The 21,824-nt window shown below is 48.4% G+C and overlaps 9 protein-coding genes across 9 annotated transcripts; 4 read left to right on the forward strand and 5 right to left on the reverse strand.

The window, feature by feature from the left end:
- Positions 1–429: 429 nt before the first annotated feature.
- Positions 430–1,376, forward strand: LCP9604111_1217 (uncharacterized protein; the record flags this gene model as incomplete). Its single annotated transcript, XM_039075894.1, has 3 exons — positions 430–433; positions 491–576; positions 630–1,376. The coding sequence occupies 3 exons, from the start codon at positions 430–432 to the stop codon at positions 1,374–1,376; spliced, it is 837 nt and encodes a 278-aa protein (XP_038933765.1).
- A 256-nt stretch (positions 1,377–1,632) lies between these two features.
- Positions 1,633–3,577, reverse strand: LCP9604111_1218 (MATE family efflux transporter; the record flags this gene model as incomplete). Its single annotated transcript, XM_039075905.1, has 2 exons — positions 1,633–2,439; positions 2,489–3,577. 2 exons carry the CDS (start codon positions 3,575–3,577, stop codon positions 1,633–1,635), a joined length of 1,896 nt encoding a protein of 631 aa, XP_038933766.1.
- An 849-nt stretch (positions 3,578–4,426) lies between these two features.
- Positions 4,427–5,141, forward strand: LCP9604111_1219 (DUF202 domain-containing protein; the record flags this gene model as incomplete). The annotated part of the gene is made up of 2 exons (XM_039075916.1): positions 4,427–4,518; positions 4,721–5,141. 2 exons carry the CDS (start codon positions 4,427–4,429, stop codon positions 5,139–5,141), a joined length of 513 nt encoding a protein of 170 aa, XP_038933767.1.
- A 384-nt stretch (positions 5,142–5,525) lies between these two features.
- On the reverse strand, positions 5,526–6,491 carry idi1 (isopentenyl-diphosphate delta-isomerase IDI1; the record flags this gene model as incomplete). Its single annotated transcript, XM_039075927.1, has 3 exons — positions 5,526–5,761; positions 5,816–6,154; positions 6,254–6,491. The coding sequence occupies 3 exons, from the start codon at positions 6,489–6,491 to the stop codon at positions 5,526–5,528; spliced, it is 813 nt and encodes a 270-aa protein (XP_038933768.1).
- A 319-nt stretch (positions 6,492–6,810) lies between these two features.
- On the reverse strand, positions 6,811–8,093 carry LCP9604111_1221 (TauD/TfdA dioxygenase family protein; the record flags this gene model as incomplete). Its single annotated transcript, XM_039075938.1, has 3 exons — positions 6,811–7,000; positions 7,050–7,591; positions 7,650–8,093. 3 exons carry the CDS (start codon positions 8,091–8,093, stop codon positions 6,811–6,813), a joined length of 1,176 nt encoding a protein of 391 aa, XP_038933769.1.
- A 462-nt stretch (positions 8,094–8,555) lies between these two features.
- LCP9604111_1222 (putative FAD dependent oxidoreductase) lies at positions 8,556–10,240 on the forward strand (the record flags this gene model as incomplete). Its single annotated transcript, XM_039075949.1, has 5 exons — positions 8,556–8,683; positions 8,738–8,863; positions 8,922–9,186; positions 9,243–9,389; positions 9,443–10,240. 5 exons carry the CDS (start codon positions 8,556–8,558, stop codon positions 10,238–10,240), a joined length of 1,464 nt encoding a protein of 487 aa, XP_038933770.1.
- A 978-nt stretch (positions 10,241–11,218) lies between these two features.
- On the forward strand, positions 11,219–13,272 carry LCP9604111_1223 (putative MFS transporter Liz1/Seo1; the record flags this gene model as incomplete). Its single annotated transcript, XM_039075960.1, has 11 exons — positions 11,219–11,390; positions 11,438–11,495; positions 11,548–11,686; positions 11,738–11,816; positions 11,879–12,065; positions 12,118–12,184; positions 12,277–12,401; positions 12,457–12,661; positions 12,714–12,829; positions 12,888–13,118; positions 13,182–13,272. 11 exons carry the CDS (start codon positions 11,219–11,221, stop codon positions 13,270–13,272), a joined length of 1,470 nt encoding a protein of 489 aa, XP_038933771.1.
- Positions 13,273–15,686: 2,414 nt separating this feature from the next.
- LCP9604111_1224 (uncharacterized protein) lies at positions 15,687–16,877 on the reverse strand (the record flags this gene model as incomplete). Its single annotated transcript, XM_039075971.1, has 3 exons — positions 15,687–15,801; positions 15,861–15,934; positions 15,987–16,877. 3 exons carry the CDS (start codon positions 16,875–16,877, stop codon positions 15,687–15,689), a joined length of 1,080 nt encoding a protein of 359 aa, XP_038933772.1.
- Positions 16,878–17,467: 590 nt separating this feature from the next.
- Positions 17,468–21,471, reverse strand: LCP9604111_1226 (uncharacterized protein; the record flags this gene model as incomplete). The annotated part of the gene is made up of 17 exons (XM_039075983.1): positions 17,468–17,702; positions 18,657–18,778; positions 18,856–18,919; positions 19,000–19,034; positions 19,096–19,171; positions 19,352–19,380; positions 19,494–19,508; positions 19,577–19,595; positions 19,658–19,742; positions 19,817–19,865; positions 19,932–19,952; positions 20,012–20,054; positions 20,111–20,198; positions 20,282–20,562; positions 20,616–21,155; positions 21,211–21,348; positions 21,401–21,471. The coding sequence occupies 17 exons, from the start codon at positions 21,469–21,471 to the stop codon at positions 17,468–17,470; spliced, it is 1,911 nt and encodes a 636-aa protein (XP_038933774.1).
- Positions 21,472–21,824: the final 353 nt, after the last annotated feature.

Raw genomic sequence — 21,824 nt, forward strand, 5'->3', positions numbered from 1 at the left:
TACAATTTGCGCTGAATGTGGTCATAGAAACATTGTCTATTTGGAGTTTCAAAGATTTACAGAGACAAGACTGTACTATACATCTAATATGTACCTAATATGTACCTGCATTGTGGTTCGAAATCTCCAGCAGCTACTCGATGTGCAGCCCAGCTGGATGAAGACACATTGGACAGTCCTTTTGAAATTTCAAGATAGTAATCATCAAAAGATAGCATTTTAAGAGTAATCAATCACTACAAAAGTCAATATAGCATCTATAATGTCGAAGTTCAGAGCAGACGATTTTAAGTAGATCCAATTCGAGAGGCGGTCTGAAATGGCAAAACACGATCCCCGCGACGCGTGCGACACGCTCCCAATTAAGTAAAATGGTGTTGAAGAAACAGCTGTACCTTGACCTTTCCCCTTCACAATCTCACATACACCATGGGTATGTACCACTCTAAATCTAAGCTATTACTCTAGCCATATCTAATAATATTGTCAGACGGCAGTTACAACAATTATAGCTCCTCATTCGGCGGGGGTGGAGGATTCATGCCGGGCGAGGCGAACAGTCCCGCGGGAGGCAAGGTATACACATGATCCAGGCCTGTCTTTACAACACCAACTGATATCCAACGCAGACCGGTGACCGAGACAACAAAACCCTTCGACCCGTGACAGCGAAACAAGTCCTCGATGCCTCGCAGCCCTTCCCCGAAGCCCCATTTCAAATCGACGGCGCCGACGTCGCCAATGTCCTCCTCATGGGCCAAATACGCAACATCAGCTCGCAGAGCACAAACGTCACGTACAAGATTGACGACGGCACGGGCGAGGTCGAGGTCAAGAAATGGGTCGACTCAGCCACCGCAGACTCCATGGACACCGACGATGGCAAGGCGCCCGCCGATGGGAAGACCGAGGTCGAGCTCAACGGTCACGCACGGGTCTTTGGTTCCATCAAGTCCTTTGGTAACAAGCGGTACATTGGTGCTCATTCTGTTCGGCCTTTGACGGATATCAATGAGCTGCATACCCATCTGCTCGAGGCCACGGCTGTGCATTTGTTCTTCACTCGCGGCCCGCCTGGTGGTGGTGGTGGTGCTGCTGCTGGCAATGCTGGCGGTGTTGATGCTGTTATGGGTGGTGCGGATGATTACGGTGCTGGGCAGAATAAGGCTCTTGCTTCGATGTCGCTTGTTGCGAAGAAGATTTATAACCTGCTCAAGACGGAGCCTCAGGATGATACGGGCCTACATATGCAGGTCATTGCTTCTAAATTGAACATGCCTGCGTCTGAAGTGGGTAGGGCTGGCGAGGAGTTGCTTGGGGCTGGTGTGATCTTTTCTACTATGGACGAGCAGACGTGGGCTATTCTGGAATACTAGAGATGAGTGGTTGTGTCTTTAAACGTCACATTCAGACTCCAATGATATTATGATTTGTCTTGTATAACACTTGATAGAGTCGAAACATGTAGCAAAATTGACAACAGGCTTGGGTCAAAACAAGATTGGAACATAAATCACTTGAAGCCGCTAATGCAAAACGAGATATAAAGAACATATGCTGGAAGATTTGACCATTTTCGTCATGAACTGCATATCAAGTCGTGTGCATGCTTCTCATATACCAAGGGTCAAGTTAGGTCAACTCATTCCTCTTGATAGCTTCCTCGACCGAGCGATTCCAATTAGCTCGACTGATAAAGGTGGCCTCGATGAGCGAAACAAGGCCCAATGCAAGCGCAACTCCAGTCCACAAGCCCATAACACCCCAACCCAAAGCAAAGGTTGTTCCCATACTAAGCGGCATGGCAATCACATAGTAACAGAAGAGTTGGATATAGCCGCCCACCTCCTGGCGACCCAGACCACGGAGAATACCGTTGCAGTTTGCCGAGAGAGCGTCGAAAAGCTGGAAGGCTGCGCAGAGCGGAAGCACCTGCGCTACAATTTCGACGACTTCGGGATCGGAGCTGAACAACCTAGGGATATAGGACCGCAAAGTCGAGAGAAGGACCATGTTGAACACGCCAACGATGGCTGCTCCGAAGAAGCTCACTTTCGCAGAGGTCTTTGCGGCATCGACCAAGGTAGCCCCGATCAGATTTGCTATCCGCGTGCTACCTGCAATAGATAGGGGGAACGGAATCTGCCATGTAATGCTGGAGATTGTTGCTAGGATGGACTGCGCTGCGAGTGCGGATGTGCCGAGGTAGCTTGATGCCAGCGTCAAAATTTCAAATGCCAGGCACTCTGCCTCGACCATGATCAGCCCTGGGAGGGCGAGACGGATCATTGGGCCCCAGTTCTGGAATGCTCGTCTGGTGAATCCGCACCAACACTCGGATCCCACGAAGAAATAAACATAGATGAACAGGCAAAGCGGGAGGAGATTTTCGGTTATTACGACGGCGATTGGCGCCCCAATGAAGCCCCATTGAAGTTTCTTTTATACAAGTCAGTATTGTCCTCGTAAAAGGCTGGAAAGTACCTACCCAGACGAAGAACCAGTTCATGAACGCATTCAGTGGCGCGCAGAAAATGAGGACATATAGGGAGGCAGAAAACACACCCTGGGCCTGGAGATATCGCTTGCCACTCTCGAAAAGAGCGAATCCCGGGGTGCCCAAGAGAGCAACCTTCAAATACAGACCCGCCATCTGGGCGACCTCCTTCTCTGGCACGATCTTGGCAAGGATATGCTCAGAGAAATACCAGAGAAACATGATCGGAATGGTGATAACCCAAAGGAAATACACCATACGCAGCATCTGCAGGCCCACCAACTTTCTCTTTCCAGAGCCGTAGGCCTGCGCACAGAGGGTATCCAAACTAGTTGACAGACCCGAGTACACCGCATTTCCAGTAATTGTCACAGTCATACTCGCCAGACTGACAGCTCCAAGCTCTTCCTTTCCCAGATGGCCAATGGTAAAGATACTAGCCACAGTCAAAGAATACTGCAGTAAGAAAGTGACCATGAGCGGCAAAGAGTATTTCATAATGACCTTTGCTTCGCGCTGCCATGTCGTCTGGATCAAACCGGCTGCGACGGCCTCTCCCCATTTCCGATCAATCTCTTCCGAGTCCAATCCACTGTCCTCGGCATCGGAAGTCCGCTCTCTAAGTAGAGCAGTGATTTCGCTTGCCGCGTCCGACTCATGATCACTGCTTCTCGAGCGTCGAGAAGCTCCACTTGGCCGTCGAGACCGGGATCCTTGGCCGATAATATTGTTGTCACTCAGTAGCTGCCGTTCCTCTCCGATGACTTGATCGCGCTCGCTTTGGGAAATGGCTTGCTGTTCCCCAGCCCATGGGACCACAGTCGCATGGCTGACAGATGTCACATAACTCGGGCGGCGATATGAACCGGCTAAAGAGCGGGGGTTGGTGCTGGTATAGCTGTCGATCCGGCGGGCTGTTGAAGTGTCGGAATCTTCATCGGTGGGTGTTCGATCCTCCTCGCTGTAGTCTGCGAGGTCTCGGGCAATTGCTGAGGCGGCAATGGGCGAGCTGGATGTGAAGGAACGACCAAATGGGCTTTGATACTCGGCGGAATCCACCGAGCGGATGTTGCGGGCCATGATAAGATGTGAGAGACGAGTCTATGGGTGTTTTACGGCCACCGCATTATTTACAGCCAGATAATTGAGCTATCTCGGGGTGAGACTCTAGATCCTTGGAGCTTTGGAGATATCGAAGGCAAAAAGCCTGCAGAGAAAAAGACGGCCTAAAGCTGGATGCGGAGATGTATTTGTAATACCAGCAATACGACCGGTCCAGGTGCAGACACTCTGTATATCGTGTAATTTACCGAAACAGCCCCCGAGTGATAATGCAGATAACACTTCAGTAAGGGATGTGAGTCAACCACCGGAGCGTGTGATTGGCTGTCACTATCACATACAAGGTTCTTCTTTACTAAATCCAGTGCCCGAAGACGACGCTAAATCATAATCGCTTCTTCCTAAACCCCGCTAACACTTAGTGGGAAGCTCGATGCGGGCAGTGTCGCCGTGATCTCACTTGATATGGCCACCCCCACTATGTTGTACCGGACATGAACTCACGGCCTAGCGGTAAAGGCATCGTTAGTAAGGATATGATCTCGGCCACTTCAACAATCGCGTCGCTATGTATATAACCGAGGTGATATTACCATAAAGAACGAGCATAGATCTGCATACAAGAACCTGATCACGATCGTCCTAGTAATGTGTGAACGCTGGGGCTGTCGATCCTCAGACCTGATCGTACATCCATACTCCATACTCCGTACAGCATACTCCGTACAACATAACAGATGAGCAATCAGAAACGACTGTGACATCATTCCCAAAACAGTATAGGCTATCACATGACCGGCCTTTGACCCCGTCCCCGGGTTTTCTCCAGACTTCGGGGATGACCGAGCGTGTATCAACCCTCTCACCATGTCACTAATGGTGACACAAGTAGGGGTTGGTCGTGCTCGCTTCAACCCTTTGGTCAACCCGGTAAATTCGAAGCCGGTCCTCGTGGAAGAGTAAGTCCTAAACTGTCCAAGCAATCGCCGAACGAGCGCGAAATGGCTGGAGAGCAGAACAATGGCTTGGTCCCTTACATGACGCTGTACTTCAAAATTAAAGCCTGGCATGCGCCATGAAAGCCATGATTGCCATGATTTACACACGCCCCACCCCACATTCTGCCGCAGTGACAGGCCAGCCCGGTTGACAATTTTAAAGACACATCGAGTCCCAGCACCACATCTTCCTCTCACGCCCTTACCTCGGCGCGCTCTTATTCGAAAACAGCTCTTCCGATGCCCGCGACCACTGCGCCAACGAGCGCACTTTCCTTTCATGGCTCCGTCTGTCGATGTATCTGGCGATCGTGTCGATGGCCATCATCATCTCCTTCCATTTCCGCGATCAACCCACCGGCCTAGAGAGACGCATGGCCTTACCGCTCGGGATCATCTTTTGGATTCTGAGCTTGACCTGTTTGGCTAATGGGTTTGCGAATTACTCGCGTACGGTCAGGAAGTACGCGCGCAAGGCGGCTTTGGTGCAGAGTGGTTGGAAAACGCAGGTTGTCTTTACGGTCGTTGGGACGGTCATTCTGGGCAGTTGCATCTTGTTTTTGTCCACAGATCCAGCGCGGTAATGGTCGTTCTGGGGTCGGATTTGTCGATTTATTCCATTAGCGCTGGCGTTGGTATTCTTGGGCATTTTGGTTGCTTTCTACATTCGTTATTGTATTATTGTATTTAATGTCCAGATCAGGTCTCAGAGACTACTTGGTAATATTCAAAGAAAACTCGAAAAATCTCAGAACCAAGCGTTGAATATATTGTAATTTTCTCCTAAAATAAACAGAGAGGCCAAAGATCAGATTATGATGTCGCGAGAAGCGTCTTGTGTGCAGAGGTATATTTCCATGAATCTCGTAAAGGAGGCTGGGTTTGCTCCAGGGAATGCAAATGACAAAAGAAACAGCGCATAGACCGAAATGGAACCAAATTATACGATAAACTATACGTCGGGACATTTACATCCGACGGATTTCCCGCTCATTCTTGTACTTCTCCAGGGCTGGTGTACCGAGGTGGCTCCACCACTCGAAGAGCATGGAGTTGCAGATAAGCTTGAACCAGGGGGTAAATGTCAAACCGGGCTGCTCGAACATTGCCTTAAGCTCATCAGCTGAGACGTAGGTGGTGTCTCGGACCTCGTTGGGGCTGGGATCCAGATCGACATCGGCCTGGATGAAGAGGATATAGTCCACTAGCAAAATGTCAGTATTTCCATCGAATCAGATCTATATTGCATGTAACATACCCTCGTGCTCACCCCACTTTCCATCGCTGGGGGCCTTGTAGTGAATTCGGGTGAAGAATTCAAATTTGTCCAGGGGTACTTGCTCTGCCTTAATGCCCAGTTCGTGGTCCAGCTTGCGCTGCGCAGCACGCTTCACACCCAGTACGGCAGCATCGAGCTCAGCTCCAGTCTCGCCGGGAATGCCAAGGGGGTGTGAGCAGCAAGTGTTGGTCCACATATCAGGGAAGGTGATCTTCTCGGTGGCGCGCTGTTGGAGCAGAAGACGCTTATTGGAGTCGAAAAGGAAAACTGAAAAGGCACGATGAAGGAGACCCTTGTCGATGTTGGTCATTAAATGGCCTATGCAAATGCAACTGTCAGTGTTTTTATCTTGCCATGTTGTGTCCACTACCCCGCCATTCTGTACATCTGTGGGTGATTATAGGATGCGAAACATACAAATCTTCTTGCTGGCGCTTCCAATCGGCCGGTCATTGTTATCCAAAACAATGCAGACCTCGTCCATCAGGCGGACCTGCTCTTCATCGTATCCCTCTAGTTCGCTGCCGCGCGCAGTGTTTGTTTGGCTTATCGGGAGGACCTCACGGGCGAGCGATGTATCGACCTCGGGAAAGAGAGTGGCGACATTGTCCGCCGTGATCTCAGGCGGGCTTGTGATTGTCATGGTTGCGCTCATTTTGACTGAAAACTAAGGCTGAAAAGCAAAGCTGAAAGAAAGAATGAGAATCCCAAAGAAAGAATTCGGAGGAAATGCGGTCTTGGGTCAAAGGCGGCAATGATCGGCAAATTTGCCTCGGATTCCATCCGCAAGGTTGTTGGCCGGGGGAACTTGGGATTGGGAATCTCCAGACAACATTCTACCAAGGACAATCTATGGCTTACAAAAAGTGACTATATAAAGATCAGAAATTTCATTCAAGGCTAGATCTATCTGTGTGCGAAGGCCAAAAGCATCAATTCACACCAAGCCATCATGGGCATCAAGATAGCCTTGATCACTTCAGTTCAAGGAGACTAGTCAACTTCTCCAATTCTGCAACTTCCTCTGGCCCCAAAAGGCCCAACTTCTCCCGCCGAGTTGGCGCATTCGGGTCAAACACAGGCTTCTCAGCGAGCGAAGTCACCCGTGTTCCGTGTCTAGGCTGGGATCCCTCATAATCCCAGCTTGCGTTATGGATCGTGATGCTATTGAAAATAAGCTTCAAATCCAAGACCTTTCAGAGTATTGACTAACCGGTTATCCCACAATGCACTCGTGCGTGGACTCCATTTAAACCGAACCTGGATATCAGGGTTCTTCTCATAAACGTCGTATAGGTATCCCAGAATCACATCACTTTCGGCCTTGTCAAGCCCAACGATTCGGTCTGTCATCGACCGGTTCACCCACAGTGCCTTCCAGCCTGTAGCTGGATGAACACGGACAATAGGGTGCTCGCGCTCCACATACTGAGGCCCTGCTTCCGGGTCCTTACGATCGAGATATGGGTGAGCTGAGCGGTAGATGGCAGTCCTTCCGTCAATAAACTTGCGGAATAATGGCGACAGCTTCTCATATGCGGCGTATCCACTCGCCCAGAGGGTGTCACCCCCGACTGTCGGCACTGTGTCGTTGTGGAGATGGGTCACTCCGGCGGGCTGTCTCTCGTGTACGAGATCGCTATGCCAGCGAGACGCTCCTCCCGGCCGACGGAAGCTCGCTGGTCTCTCTGTTGCCTGCAATGCTGGCCACATAACACTAACGCCGGGGAGGCCAGGGACTTGAGGAACTTGCGGCTAGAAGAAACACAGTTGGTGATTCGCACATGGATTCGCTGGGTTGGAAAAAACATACATGAACCTCAATCTCTCCGAACCACTCTCCTAGTTCCTTCTGTTGCTGAGGAGTAATATCCTGGTCTCGGAAGAAGACAACACTTCGTTCGGCAATCAATAAGCCTAGCTCATCCTTCTGCTGGTCTGTCAAATCCTTCAGCTGCAAGCCGACGATTTCAGTTCCAATGTGCCTAGTCAAGTCAATCACTTCCTTGGCTGCAGACAGAAGTGCTTTCTTCTCGGGATCGGCTCGGCTGCCGGGGTCTACATGGACGCGATCATAGTTTCGCACGTTGTAAACGTCGTCAATATAGAGGGGACGAGATGGCCGGTACGGGTAGCCATCGCTGAGATCAATCCCAGCCTTTTCTAGGCGTTCTCGTGCAGACACAGGAAGGCCGAGAGTGTCCTTCTTGGGCACTACGACGTCGACGATGCGTGCATCAATTGGAGCGGGAGCCATGATGATAGATAATATTTGGAATAGTATAAATCCTATGAGTCCTAATATCAAGCCTACATGCAGTGCTATATACTCTGTTTAGAAATGTCGACTTGCTTATTGATCAACGTTGTACAACTGGGGTTTGAGCACATCATCGCCATCAACCATCACGTCTTTTGCGGGCCACGCATGTCACTTTTAGTTATCTCCGGCTGCCATCCTCATACCCCTCTTTTAGGACTTGTAAATTGTCCAATCTATACTGCTATGTGTACTTAGTCGAAGCGGGGAAGCTTCGATGTCACAATCCAATATCAAAATCACGAGTATCTCTAATATCTAACTCGCTGCCGTTTGTTCCGGGAAGCATGGCGATATATCAGCCCATGTTGTCGTTTGGAGGGCCCATAAGTGCGCGAACAATCCACGTAGACGCGGATATGCAAATTATCTCTTCGTCTTTCTTTTCGCTTGATAATCATGAGTGAGTCCGTTCGAGTTGCTGTTATTGGGGCTGGGATCAGTGGAGTGGTTACTGCTGGGCATCTTCTGGCAGCTGGAATTCAGGTGACGGTGTTTGAGAGGAACAATGCAACTGGTGGAGTTTGGTAAGATGGTGAATTGTTTATTTTGATCTGGAATAATGGACTAAAGCATTGTAGGATTTATGATAAGCGTACTCCGATTGAAGCCCAGTACCCATCGCCAAGACCGTCTGCTTCACAGGAATATGTGAAGGATGAGAGGGAAGGGAATGAAAGAAAGGTCTTGCTTCATGCGCCTCCGGGGTAGGTTTCTGATTTATGTTTTTTTTTAACTATAGCAGGCGTACTCACTATTGACCAGGCCTTGTTATGAAAGTCTCACCAATAATGTCTCGACACCCTTACTACGGACCAAACTCAACGCATGGCCAGAAGGAACTGCTCCTTTTGTGAAGCATAATGTGCTCAAGGAATACATCCAAGACACGTCGAAGAAGGCCGGTGTTGATGATATAACCAAGTTTGGCGCCCGAGTGACCCGCGTCCATAAGGATGGACCAAAATGGACGGTTCACTGGAGCACTTTGAGCGAAGGCCAAGATCCCACCGAGAAGGAGGAGTCTGCAGTAAGTTCTCATATCTATAAAATTTTTCATTCTCAGTGGTTCTGACCGGATCATAGACGTTTGACTCGGTGATTGTTGCCTCGGGCCATTACCATACGCCTCTCGTCCCGAATATACGGGGTCTACCAGAGGCAAAAGCCCAATGGCCGGAGAGGATCTTCCATTCAAAGTCTTTCCGAAGGTCGGAAGGATTCAAAGGAAAGGTAGGAGCGACTGCATTCTAGTATTGAGTGGCACTGAACTGACTCAACTACAGAATGTACTTTTGCTCGGTGGAGGTGTCTCTTCTCTCGACATAGCCACTGAAATCAGTGGAACCGCACATCACGTGTACCAAAGCACCCGAAATGGTGCCTTCGATCTCCCCGAGAGTGCACTTCCAGAAAACGCATCAAGAATCGCCGAGGTCGAAGCATTCGAACCTTCTACATCGACATCCGCGAACACCGAGCACTTGCCCTTAACCGTACATCTCAAATCCGGGGAGACCTTGCACGGTATAGACACAATTATTCTTTGCACAGGATATCAAATGGCACTTCCATTCCTCGACGAATATAATGATTACACTTCGTCTGCGGCCGAGGCAAATGATACCGTGCTCGTCACAGATGGCACTCAAGTCCACAACTTGCATCAAGACATCTTCTACATCCCAGATCCCACGCTGGCGTTTGTCGGCATTCCATTCTACACCGCGACCTTCTCTCTATTCGAGTTCCAAGCTATCGCCGTGACAGCCTTCCTGTCTGGAGTTGCGCAGCTTCCATCTACTGCGAGTCTCCGGACGGAATATGAGAATCGGGTTAAAGAGAAGGGACTTGGACGGAGCTTCCACTCACTCAAGGATAAAGAGCAACCGTATGTCGAGGAATTGATCAAATGGGTTAATACTGGAAGAGCTGAGCGTGGTTTGCCTTTGATTGAGGGTCATACTGAGAGCTGGATTACAGAGAGAGCGGCTTTGACCGAGAGACTTAAGTTGATTCTGGCAGGAAAGCTTCCTAGGGCGGATATTCTCAAAAGCCCATTGGAGGTGGGGGTTACTGCATGACCTATTAGAATATAGACATTGAAAGCATTCAGAGAAGTGATATTCGTAGTTTCTTGACTGTAACGTATCCCCGGAGGCTCTGCCAAGGCAGGTGCGATCCTGCTCCTTCCCATGTTACGCCTTCCTCTCGAGGTCTCTTCATCTCTCCACCTATGTTCTTTCCCCTTTAGCATGCGATATCACATATTTACCTCATCCTGGGACCATGAGCCCACAGCTTCAACGGCAAGGCAGGAATGGGCCCGCGCCTACCTTTGCGGGTCCTTCACCCGGGGTAAGCACGTCCCAACGTCCCTCAGTTCTAATTCAACCCCCAAGCCACATATGACAAGGTCACCGCAACGGCCTGCAACTAGGCTTACCATAACCGTAAGGTCGCGCAGTCGAGTTCTCAGGCAGCCACGAGCACGCAGACCGAGCTTGATAAGAACGACCCACGTCCCCGACTTCATATCATTGTTGACGCCAACGGAGATTCGGCTGTACGAGCGCATGTCACTAATAAAGCTTAGATAAAATATAACGTGTTTCGATATGTCGGTTCGGAAATATGAGATATATGGCGAGATGTGCAGGGGCGATGGCGAGTTTCTAGCTTGGGATGACAACATCATCACCACAAATCATTCCCCAAGTTGGCCAAGCGCCCAAGACTGGACATCTCGCACGGATTATGTTGAAAAAACTTGCATGAATTGCGCGAACAAGTCGCCCCTTCATTCGACGTGAAAATTGTCCGCTTGATGCGGAGTATAAATCTTGAAGCATGATTCACTCGGCTTTAAAAAGGGCCCCGATATGGCTCCATTCTATGCTGACACAAGCTTTGACAAGACGATCACTGACTAGGTAGGCTGGCCTTGTCAGGTTAGTAAGTCTTTGATATTAATCGCCTGTTAGACTTGGTAGTTTTTCTGCGCTATAAGAACGTTCCGATGTCTCCAATCCAATCTTTTTTCTCATTGCCACGACATCACCATGTCGCTAAAATACCCTACTGAAGCTGTTGTCGATCCGGCGACACAGATAGTTCAAAAAGAACCCAAGCGCAAATGGGTCAGCTACATTTGGGACACATTTGACAAGTCACCACAGGAGCGTCGCCTGCTTTTCAAATTGGATTCGGCCATTTTGACCTTTGCATCGTTGGGTAAGTTTCATGAAACTAATTATCTTGGAAAATGCTAATAGTCATAGGATACTTCATCAAGTATCTGGATCAAATCAATATCAACAATGCATTTGTCTCTGGGATGTATGGTACCATATTGACCCAATCTCGGGAGTTTGATATTGACAACTCATAGGAAGGAAGATTTGGGCATGTACGGCAATGAACTCAACTACATGCAGACATGCTGGACTATCGGCTACGTCATTGGAGAAATCCCTAGCAATATACTCCTAACTCGCATCAAACCACGATATTGGATTCCGGCTATGGAGGTAAGAGGTTCTGGTTCTATTTTCGAGAGCTGTATACTTACTTCTCAACAGCTTCTTTGGACGGTTCTTACAATGTCGTTGTCACGGTGCAACACTCCTACTCATTTCTATGTTCTTAGATTTTTCGTTGGTATGCAATAACTTCAAGCACTTACTCTATCATAGTGGGTTATTGACATTGCAACACTATAGGTATCGCCGAGAGTACCTTCTATCCCGGAATGCAGTATATCATCGGCTCCTGGTACCGGAAAGATGAGTTGGCAAAACGGTCATGCATATTTCACACGAGCAGCGGAATTGCCAGTATGTTTTCTGGTTATCTGATGGACGCGGTTTTCCACCTCGGAGGACGAGGAGGCTTCAAGGGCTGGCAATGGTAAGAAACTGGCAAAGTCTCGGCATTGGGTCATATACTAACTACCATCAAGGCTTTTTATTATCGACGGGGTCATTTCCCTGCCCGTGGCTATTAGTGGATTCTTTATCCTTCCCGATGTGCCTGAGATCTCCAATCCATGGTATTTGAGTAAAGAGGCAAGTTTGCTTTCAAACCTTCGCATTTGATACAGGTATTGACATCAAAGTAGGAGGTCACTCTCGCTCAAACGCGAATGAAATTAGAAGGAAGACAGAACAGACAGCCATACACAAAGTCAAAGCTGAAGAAAATCTTTACGTCGTGGCACATTTATCTTCTGACATTGCTCTACATGTGAGTTGAATACTGGAATCCATCTAGGACTAAAAGACTGACTCACCAATTTTAGATGTTTCAACAATGGTGCCGCTGGAAGCCAGCCTATCTTCCAACAGTTCCTCAAAGACTCAAAAGATCCTGTATATTCAGTCAGCCAGATCAACTCGCTACCAACCACCACCCCAGCCATTCAAGTCGTGACAACCCTCGCTTACGCGTGGATATCGGATACTGTCCTAAACGGCAAACGTTGGCCCCCGATCATCTTCGGTGCTGTGAGTGTAACACCACATAAGGAAATGATAGAAAAATCTAACACTGTCCCAGTGCGTCAACATCATAAGCTACGTCTCGCTCGCAGTGTGGAACATTCCGTTGGGATGGAAATGGACATGCTACATTATCAGCGGAGCTGGATATGGACTCAGTGGTCTGTTAATGGCGTAAGTCATATATTCCCCAGGCTATAAAAGTGCAAATGTCCTAACACAATTACCACAGCTGGGCCCATGAGATATGCTCTGACGATAATGAAGAGCGATCCTTGGTTATCGGAAGCATGAACGAAATGGCGTATGTTTTCCAAGCATGGCTGCCTCTTGTCGTTTGGCAGCAGGTCGATGCGCCGGAATACCGCAAGGGCTTTATCACGGTCACCGTTCTGTCTGTAATCTTGATCATCAGTACTTTTGTTGTGCGCTTCCTTCACAAAAGAGAAAAATTGAGAAAAGGGTAAGTATCTTGAAAGTGTGTTATGCTTTTAGGCTCGTGCTTGCTAACTGATGTGGTATATAGGAACCAGACTCACGAGGCAGAGGAGACGGAAGATAACTTGTCAGATTCTGCAGAAACAACCGATATTGAGACGAAGGCTATCAAGTCTTAGGATATTGATGTTGTTCATCTATGCTTCCTGAGATGGATATACCAAATGGAGAATAGACAGATAGACTCAAAGGTTAAAAGTACGTATAAGTTCCCTTAATCAATCAAAATTCTAGAGACATGAACGGAGTAACAGAGACCAGGCTTTTTCTATTGTCGACTTGGAGAGTAGTCCATATCCAATGATAATGCTAAATATTGATGAGCCAAGCGTTACAAGTTACAAGCATATGTTATCTTATTTCCCAACCATTTTCCAGGCTCGTCTGACATCTAGTAAGCCCCTTATTTAAGATTGAGCACGAACTCCGACGGAGTATAAACCAACAATCTCGGCTACAAGACCGTGTGATGAGTCGTGGTAGCGTGTGATGTGATCGAATACCCATGTCGATACCCAAGATCAACCAATCAGATCTCCAGTCTCCTTAGGATCTTGATACAAAGCCCGGTGGTTCAACCATACATTATCGACTTCGGATAACGCTTACCGATCTGACTGATAATTGGATTGTCCCTGCATGTCGTCAATCCTCCATACTCCGTCGATGAGAGCATTATCGCAATCTAGAAAGATAGCCAGGATTTCCGAAGATCCGAATCTAAACTCAGGGGTAGATTATAGGAATAAATCGATAGCTCAAGCTAGCCACCCGTGTGGTGCCGATTTCAAAGCCGTTGAAAGTACGGAGTGGTGTTAGTGGCGTTGCGGACTAGTGAAGGGGATGGACATATCCTGAAGTACAAATTCCAAAATTATGATAGCCCTTTTGAAATTGAGAGCTCCATCACAAAATGAGACGGTGGGACAAGGATTCTCTTGTTCCTATTCCTGGCCCCTAGTTCATTGCGGATACGGAGGAATCCGTAGAGATCGGCATTGATTCCTTTTGGGCAATAATCTCGAGCTTGGACTTTTCTTTTTTCCAGCTTTTTTCTCTAGCTTGGGGCCATAGCTCCGATGGGGAATCATAGGGATCTGCAAATCGAATGTGGGAATATTGAGAGACAGCTTCTTATTAGCTATGCTATACCTATATCTCCCTGCTCAATGTATCAACGTACTTTTTTACCTTTGCTCCATACAATCCCACCCGGAGCAAACAGGAAAATGATTGCCGATAGGGTAATAAGTACAAACGCCTCATCTCGGAGAGCCTATCGTGGAAGGGATATATGACTCCTGGATTTTCCGGGCCCACTCGCGAATCTCAGGGGCAATGGAATCGGTACCTGACTCTGCTATATTAGACATTCGGATGTAGTTTATGATCACGGACCATTTTCTAAATAGGCGAACAGACGCGATGTCTCCTGCGCGGCTGCACCGGAGGCACAATTCCAAATGGTCAATTGTGGTTTGGACTCCACTTAGCGGAGATAGCGGGGTGGAAGAGAGGATTCTGGACAAGAATAATGACTATTTGTTTAGGAACGTCGGATTCCCACTCTATTTTCCCGTGCGAGCAAGGATTAATAAATTGCAGGAGGTCAGGGCTAGAAGTGAGACACAACGCGATACTTCACCTGGGGATTTGCGCTTTTTTTGTCGGCACTTGCGAAAACAGAGAACGGAGCAAGAGCGCTTTTGAAAACACTAAGACAGTTAGAGTTGTTTCACAGTCTTCCTTCAAAGATCGTCTGAATGTCGACGATCCCTCTTAATCTTAGCGTGTGAGTCGGCGTTCTTAGGTGGAGCGCGGCAAGAGTCGAGATCCCAACGGGCCTCGAAGAGTCGAAGAGGGGGAAGGGGGGTAGTTTTTGAGTCGGAGGCGATCCCTGGGAATAATTCCTTGGTGAATTTCTGTTCTCGTGGAAATAAGTCCAATTTCCACGCAGAACAATGTCCTTTTGGGTCTCTCGTACGAGTCGTTGGTCCGGACTTGCATTCATACACAATATGTATGTTGTACTGGTCAACTTCAAAGACTTCCAAGACTCTGATCTTCAGCATCCCTGCTACAGACCATGCAGATCTTGAGCTAGAAGTGATGAGATATTCCTTGCTACCCGCGCGCCAGCTCATGCGCATGCAAATGATATCACATTCGAACATGGGAAATATGTACGGGGTAATATATCAAACAGTAGTATAGTCAATTTAGTCAATTGAAATGAATTAAACAATGCGATAAGCAAAAAAGACCACCTGCAGTACAATAATCCAGAATTCCAACCAAATGCATCGTATAGCAATCCAACAACGCCAAGGAAATGGGGCTTCATGCCATGAAATATATGAATCCTCATAGGAGTCTCGCATTCATGAAGCCCAGTAAAAAAAATAGAAAATTTGAGTAGCTCTGACTAGCAGATCCCAGAATGGCAAACCCATGCAATCCAAGAACCATAGCCAAAGACGATATATCCCGATATTCGTTTAACATGCAGACATGTGATCAGCTGTCCGAGCTACTAGCTAGCTGAGCGGCGGTGATTCGGCACTCGTTGGCGTTGCTTGGGCGTGAGCGAAGGATCAACGTGGCCGGTAAACTTCGCAGTGTTGCGCTGCTTCTCCGCACAATCATGTCTATTGCTCATATTAGTCCCACGAGTACACATTCAAGGATAAATATTCTGGGTTCTTACCTGGCTAGACTATCCTGACGACTGAAACGCCGGTCGCAAGAGTCACAGCAGTACTTCCGAAGCCCGAGATGAACCTAGAGACCTTGTTAGTGTCTATGCTTGATTCCGTCTGGCCTCCCTACTCACGGTGTTCATGTGTCGTTTGAGATCCGAGCTCCGGCCAAAAGACTTGTGGCACTCATCGCAAGGATGGTTGTGCCTCCATTCAGGGTTGTGCAGCTTTTGGTGCTCCTTGCAGTTGGAGCGTCGCGTGAATTTTGCGCCACAAATTGGACATTCCAGGCCACTGGCAGATACTAGCCTGTCATTTGACGCGCAGCGCTCTATTGTACTCGGGTCCGTGACACCATCGGAGAATCCTTCGATAGATGCTTGGGGTTGCAAGACTTGACCAGTGTTGATTCCAGATCCATCGTATCCAATCTCCTCTCCCATCGCCCCAAGGTAGGACATGTCGTTGACGGATAATAGGGGCATCGGAGAGGGCATACACACGTCCGAATACACACTCTGGTCCCATTGTCCTGCGCCGTTCGGTACAGTGACCACATCCGATGGCGTTGTCGGTCCCGAGCAAGGTGTGTGCATCCACATATCGGTCATTTGGCCCGCGAAGACATTCTGGCCAGAGGCAATCTCCATGCCAGAGTTGTAGCTGGGAGACGCGCTCATCGTCGTGGGGCTGTAGAACCCCAGTGAAGTCTCTGAAGCACTGTTGACGAGTCCATCGTAAACTGATGGATAGCATGCTCCGGCAAAGTCGTCATAGGATAATGCGAAGGTGGGATTTGGCGCTCCAGGAATCAGTTGCGATGGCAGTGTCGACGTAGGGAAGGCCCTCAGTTGACCGAATCCATTGTCGATGTCGCAGCGGGAAATTCCCAGACCAATAGGGGAAACACCTCCCTGGGACGAGGTCGAAACAGGAGACGAGTATATTGAGGATGCTTCGCAAGACTGTATCTCCTCTCTTCGCGGGGATGTAATTGAGGTGCGCTGAACTAAATTCCGATTCATGGTGTAGAGAGAAGCCGAGATAAAAAAAAGAAGAAGTGTATTCCCATCAAATAACCAACCGGAGGGCTAGTCTATATCAGAGTAAATAAAGGGTGATCAATGCAAGTATATATAGTAAAGGCTCTGGAGTCAACAGCTTCGCTGTTGGTGATTGACAGTGGTGGCATACATCGGTGGCTGAGAGGAGGGTGGTGGATAGGGTGTGAATTCATTGGAGAAGAACTTGCGCCGCATCGACACCGACAAATGCTGAAGATTCAACGACCTGACACCGTAATAGACAAGGCAGATTTGGAGAAGAAAGGGTCTGTAATTGCGGTGGAAGAGAAAATCGGGTGGGGGCATTAACGGCCGGGGGGGTAAGGGTAATCCGGACGAGATGGCAGTCCAGGTCTGGCATATGTGCACTCACAGAGGGCTAGCTCCGGAGAGATCAAGATAGACTATGTCATAGCCACCTAGGGCAAATCAATGCATTTGCAGCCTAGTTTCGGCCAATTTTAGAGATCGTAATACCCTGTAAGAACTACTAAGGTACATAAGAGATATGACGGTGCATAACGGCGGCTCTTGGGTTTGTCTGGGAAAGGCTAACCATCCATTTGACCACCGTTGGGCTGGTCTGCCCAACCGAGACGTGTCCCATGCAGGGAGTAGCCATACAGAAACAGCACCAGAGCCCGAGTCTCTGGTTCGGCTTGGCGAGGTGCATTGGTCGAGGGGCCTGTCGACCAAGAGCACAGCCCTGAGACGGTGGGGAATGTAGTATTTTCTGACGAAGTCCGGAATCGGGTGATGGAGTTGATCAACAATTCATGAGCAGAACTAATTATCGTGACCTCCGTCGTATGCGGGCCAGCCCTTCCGAACCGCTCGATCCCTTTGGCTTCATGTATACCATAGCGCGGAAACTCCACATTGACTCCACCGGTAATTGACGCGCCCCCGGACAAACTGTAGCTCTCTATGAGATATCCGAATTCAACATCATGGCCGTGATCTATTTACTCGCTTCCCCCCTCTTGTGGATCAAATATGAGATTGATTGAAAAAGGAGGACCAATCTTGAAACGCCAGGGACAGGGGGGGGGAAGCCACCCCCCAAAAAAAGGAAAAAGGAAAATAGGAGAAAAAAAAAGCGAACGCCGAAAAAAAAGCACCAAGCCTGTTTCGATTAGGCCGTCATCGATGTGGTTGTTCACAATATCGAACGGCTTTTTTGGAGTTGTCAAGGTGGCTCTGCCACTAAACCGAACGGACGCCGACTAGCGCTCAGTCCGGCGCAGGGGCGTGCGTGGCTCTAAGCGCTAGGGCAGTGACCCCTCTACGCGCCTTTCTTTTCGAACCCGACTCCACAGAGCCAAATCACAGTGCGGAGCCGTATTCTGTGCCCAGAAAATTGTGTAATGGTCACTTTTGCTGGGCAATAGCCTCCACTTGAGTTCGTAGTCGCTCTATCGTGTCGATCAGGTCCGCAAGCTGCGGTAGTAGCTTTAGTTCGCCCAGGTAGGAAGAAATATGGACGATCATCGCGTCAGATCTCTCTGGTTCGTATGTTGCAAGGCTACTTGGCCGACCTGCCCCATCTCTAGCTCGCGCACGGCTTGTTGATCCACACTAGGTGCTTTTCCAGGGCCTAGGCGATTTGTTTCAACTACGGAGGGGTGGTGTGGGTCCCGGCACCTTGATTCAGTTGGTTCAGAAGTTCCCTGACCGCGTGCTGACATTGGGGGTAGTTGGATAGTGGTTCGTTTTGAATGTCGCCATTTAGACTCGTACGCCCATATCAACGCGACAAACGGGAGGTGAGTGGCTCGAAGCAGGACAATGCGTACGCGACGAACCGTTCCGGCAGAGAGAAAAAGCCGCATGGGGCGGATACAGAGGAGGGGAATAAGATTCTGCCGAGTATTAGCTTGGAAATATTCCAGAAGATACAAAGAAAGATTCAAGTTTCAACGATCAGACGCTAACTGACCAGGGGTGGCATGAAGTATGTCAGTCGCCGAGAGTTGCTGCTTTCTAGCACATAAATGGCCAACCTGATTGGCTTGTCAGTCAAATGGAATTTTCCATGGGGCAGTGCCAAATTTCGGACCAGCAGGGATGTTTGTATACTTACTGAAAAAGATATTCTTCTCGAGCATGGCGCATCACCTATCACAAAAAAAGAAATTAATCAGCCACACAATATACCTAGTAGACCGTTTTCCCTTACCCCTTCGAGGCTCATGCTCATCAAACTAATCAAAGATGAAAGAATGAGGGTATTGGTCATCAAGGCGAAAGTAAGCCTAGAAGTCATTCCTGTCAGTATCTGCATTACATTGGCAACTGCGTGGAAGTTGTAGATTGCCGTGTGCTCAAAGCGCCCCAAAAAGATTCGGTCACTTGCATATCGGAACGTGATCAAAAGCACATGCGACTTTTTTCAACGTGGCGCAATAAAAGCCAAAAAAAACAAGGGAACCTACATCAAGCCATAGCCGAAGATGGGGGAGATCTAAAAAAAATGTTAGCGTGCATTTCAACTTAACACGACAGCCAACCATTTCGCCAATATTCCGGAATAATGCGGTTTGAGCTGCAGAACAGCCGCCTGGTGCGCAGACTTACTTCAGACGCGGTGTCCTGTCATCCAATAAATTCAGCCACTGTCAGTGCACATCCTAAAGAGGGAAAGGAACGTGGGAACCCACTAATCCAAGAACACTCGATCTGCCTCAAGTGGTCAGCCAAAAATTAAAAGAGCGGTCACGACAGGGGTTCCTTCACCGTACCCAAAGAACACTTTCACTAACAAATGTGACATTGTACTGAGAGACAAGCGGTCACGGGCAAGCATTGTGAATGTGGTCAAGAAACCTGTAGGGGATTCAGCATTTTATTCGGCTCCGACATGCTTCACTTTGTAGGGCGGAATGCTTTGCCACACTTACCAATATACAGTACTACCACCACGGGGAAAAACCTGAAGAATGCTTTTGTCTGAAACAGATTGTCAATCAGCCTTGGGTCGCAAAGCCTGAGCGAGGGGTTGGGGGAAAATCGCACCATCTCTTTCAACACCGGTATCTATTCATATCAGTCAATCCTGTTCTAAAATAGTGATGCTTCATGCAGGATCCACTTACTAGACTGCCGAAGTATGAATTCAAGCTCACAAGCGAACAGATCCTGCTCATTCCGTGTCAGCCCTGTCGCACAAATGCATAGTCCATGAGTAGCCATGCCTTGGTACAAGAAACAGAGCCTCCAAGGAAAGAATGTCGAATGAGAGCTCAATGATGTCGTTGTCGCCCTTGGTTAGCCCGATAACCCCTGTGGCGTTCTCATCAGTCGCACCATCAACACAGATGACCTGCCAACGAGCCGTAAGGCAGATTGGGCACTCGATGACTCACTTGTTACGACAAATGCGATCCCAACACCAATTATGCTCACGTTCCAGAGGCTCCAGAAGTCCATTTGGTAGAAAATGACTCCGGCATCAATGATCCCACTCAATTCGTCATACGCAAAAGCGACGATCCACACATACATCACTGCCTCGAAGACGCCAACGGCATCTTGTCTCCTCTCTATCAGTACTGCGTAGTAGAGAAAGAGGAAAGACATGAAGAATGCTGCTTCAAAGATTTTCCGATACAGAGGGACTCTCAGGCGTGAATACGGATCAGCCGTTCTGATGAAAGAATAGTCAGTATCTCCGCGAGACTATCCCGTGTCGCGTCTAACCTTGCGTTGAAAATATGAGGTTTCTTGGTTGAATTGACCGTCAGAGAACCCCAGAAAACGATTTCACCCTTCCAAATACCATCGACCACTTTTTGAACAACTTTTTGGCTCAGAAATGTCTTTGCATTGGCAATTGTCGCAATCTCAAGTGCATTCAATCCAAAAAACCGGGAATATCTCTGGGCGGCATAGGTTTCCTCTTGGTATGTATCTTGTGAAGCTCCAGATAACCGAGTCTCTGTGACCCTCCTGCTGCTAAAAAGGCGATAAAAAGAAGAGGACTTTGGCAAGAGAGGAGTGGTCTCACTTTCCTCTTGTCTACCTTGGATAGATGCCAGGGCAGGGCTACCTGCTTCGGAACCAAGGGTATTTGTCGAACCGCGCCGCGGTATTGGTAGCTCTTCCAGCAGAAACTCAATTGTCTCGCGCTGGTTCAGGTGACACAGGAATTGCCAGGCAACAAATTCGCAGGCTGCACCACGGCTCTCATTAAGTCCCCAGTCATCCTCGGTGGCGGTGGTGAAGTCCCATTTCAAAATCCTGGATCTGTTAATCAACCAATCCAGTTCTAGCGTCGTCTTTGTGCTGAACTTACATCAATGCCACAATGATATAAGGGTTGTGAGTATCATCTGCCAAAGCATGGACCAGTTGTCTAAGACGGTGTCCTTGGGCTCCGTACAGCATTTGCTCAAACGTGTAGGCCATATCACCCACGGCCATGCTGATGAAGCTACAGGGGGCTTGGTTAATCCAGCTCGATCAAGATCACAGACAAGGCTTACTTGAACAGTTTAGGAAGAACATCGAATAGCGGCTCATCAATTTCGATCACCGGAATTTCCGTATGAACCATGGTTTTATCCATCTGGAGATTGACTCCAGGGTTTCCTTTCAATAAAATTGGCTGTTTGCTTTTGTTCTCCTTTTTTTTGGACCTAGTGTATCTCCCCTTAGGGATAAGGCAGAACTGCAGGTATCAAGACCGAGGTATTGATGGAAGATCCATGTTTTTGGATCGGCGGGGGGTTCAATTGACCACAAATAACACCGTAGCAATGAGCTCTGTCAGTTTAAGATAAATAATCGGCAATTTTAATATGAAACACAAAAATTGTTAGAGGAAAAGCTGACGAGTTGCAAGTTGCCAACAACATCTTGCTGACCGCCTTGTGCACGTGTCGACACGTCCAGTGACTTCATCAGCTT

The sequence above is a fragment of the Penicillium roqueforti genome (genome assembly GCF_015533775.1).
Source record: "Penicillium roqueforti strain LCP96 04111 chromosome Unknown scaffold_01, whole genome shotgun sequence".
NCBI classification, from domain to species: Eukaryota; Fungi; Ascomycota; class Eurotiomycetes; order Eurotiales; family Aspergillaceae; genus Penicillium; species Penicillium roqueforti.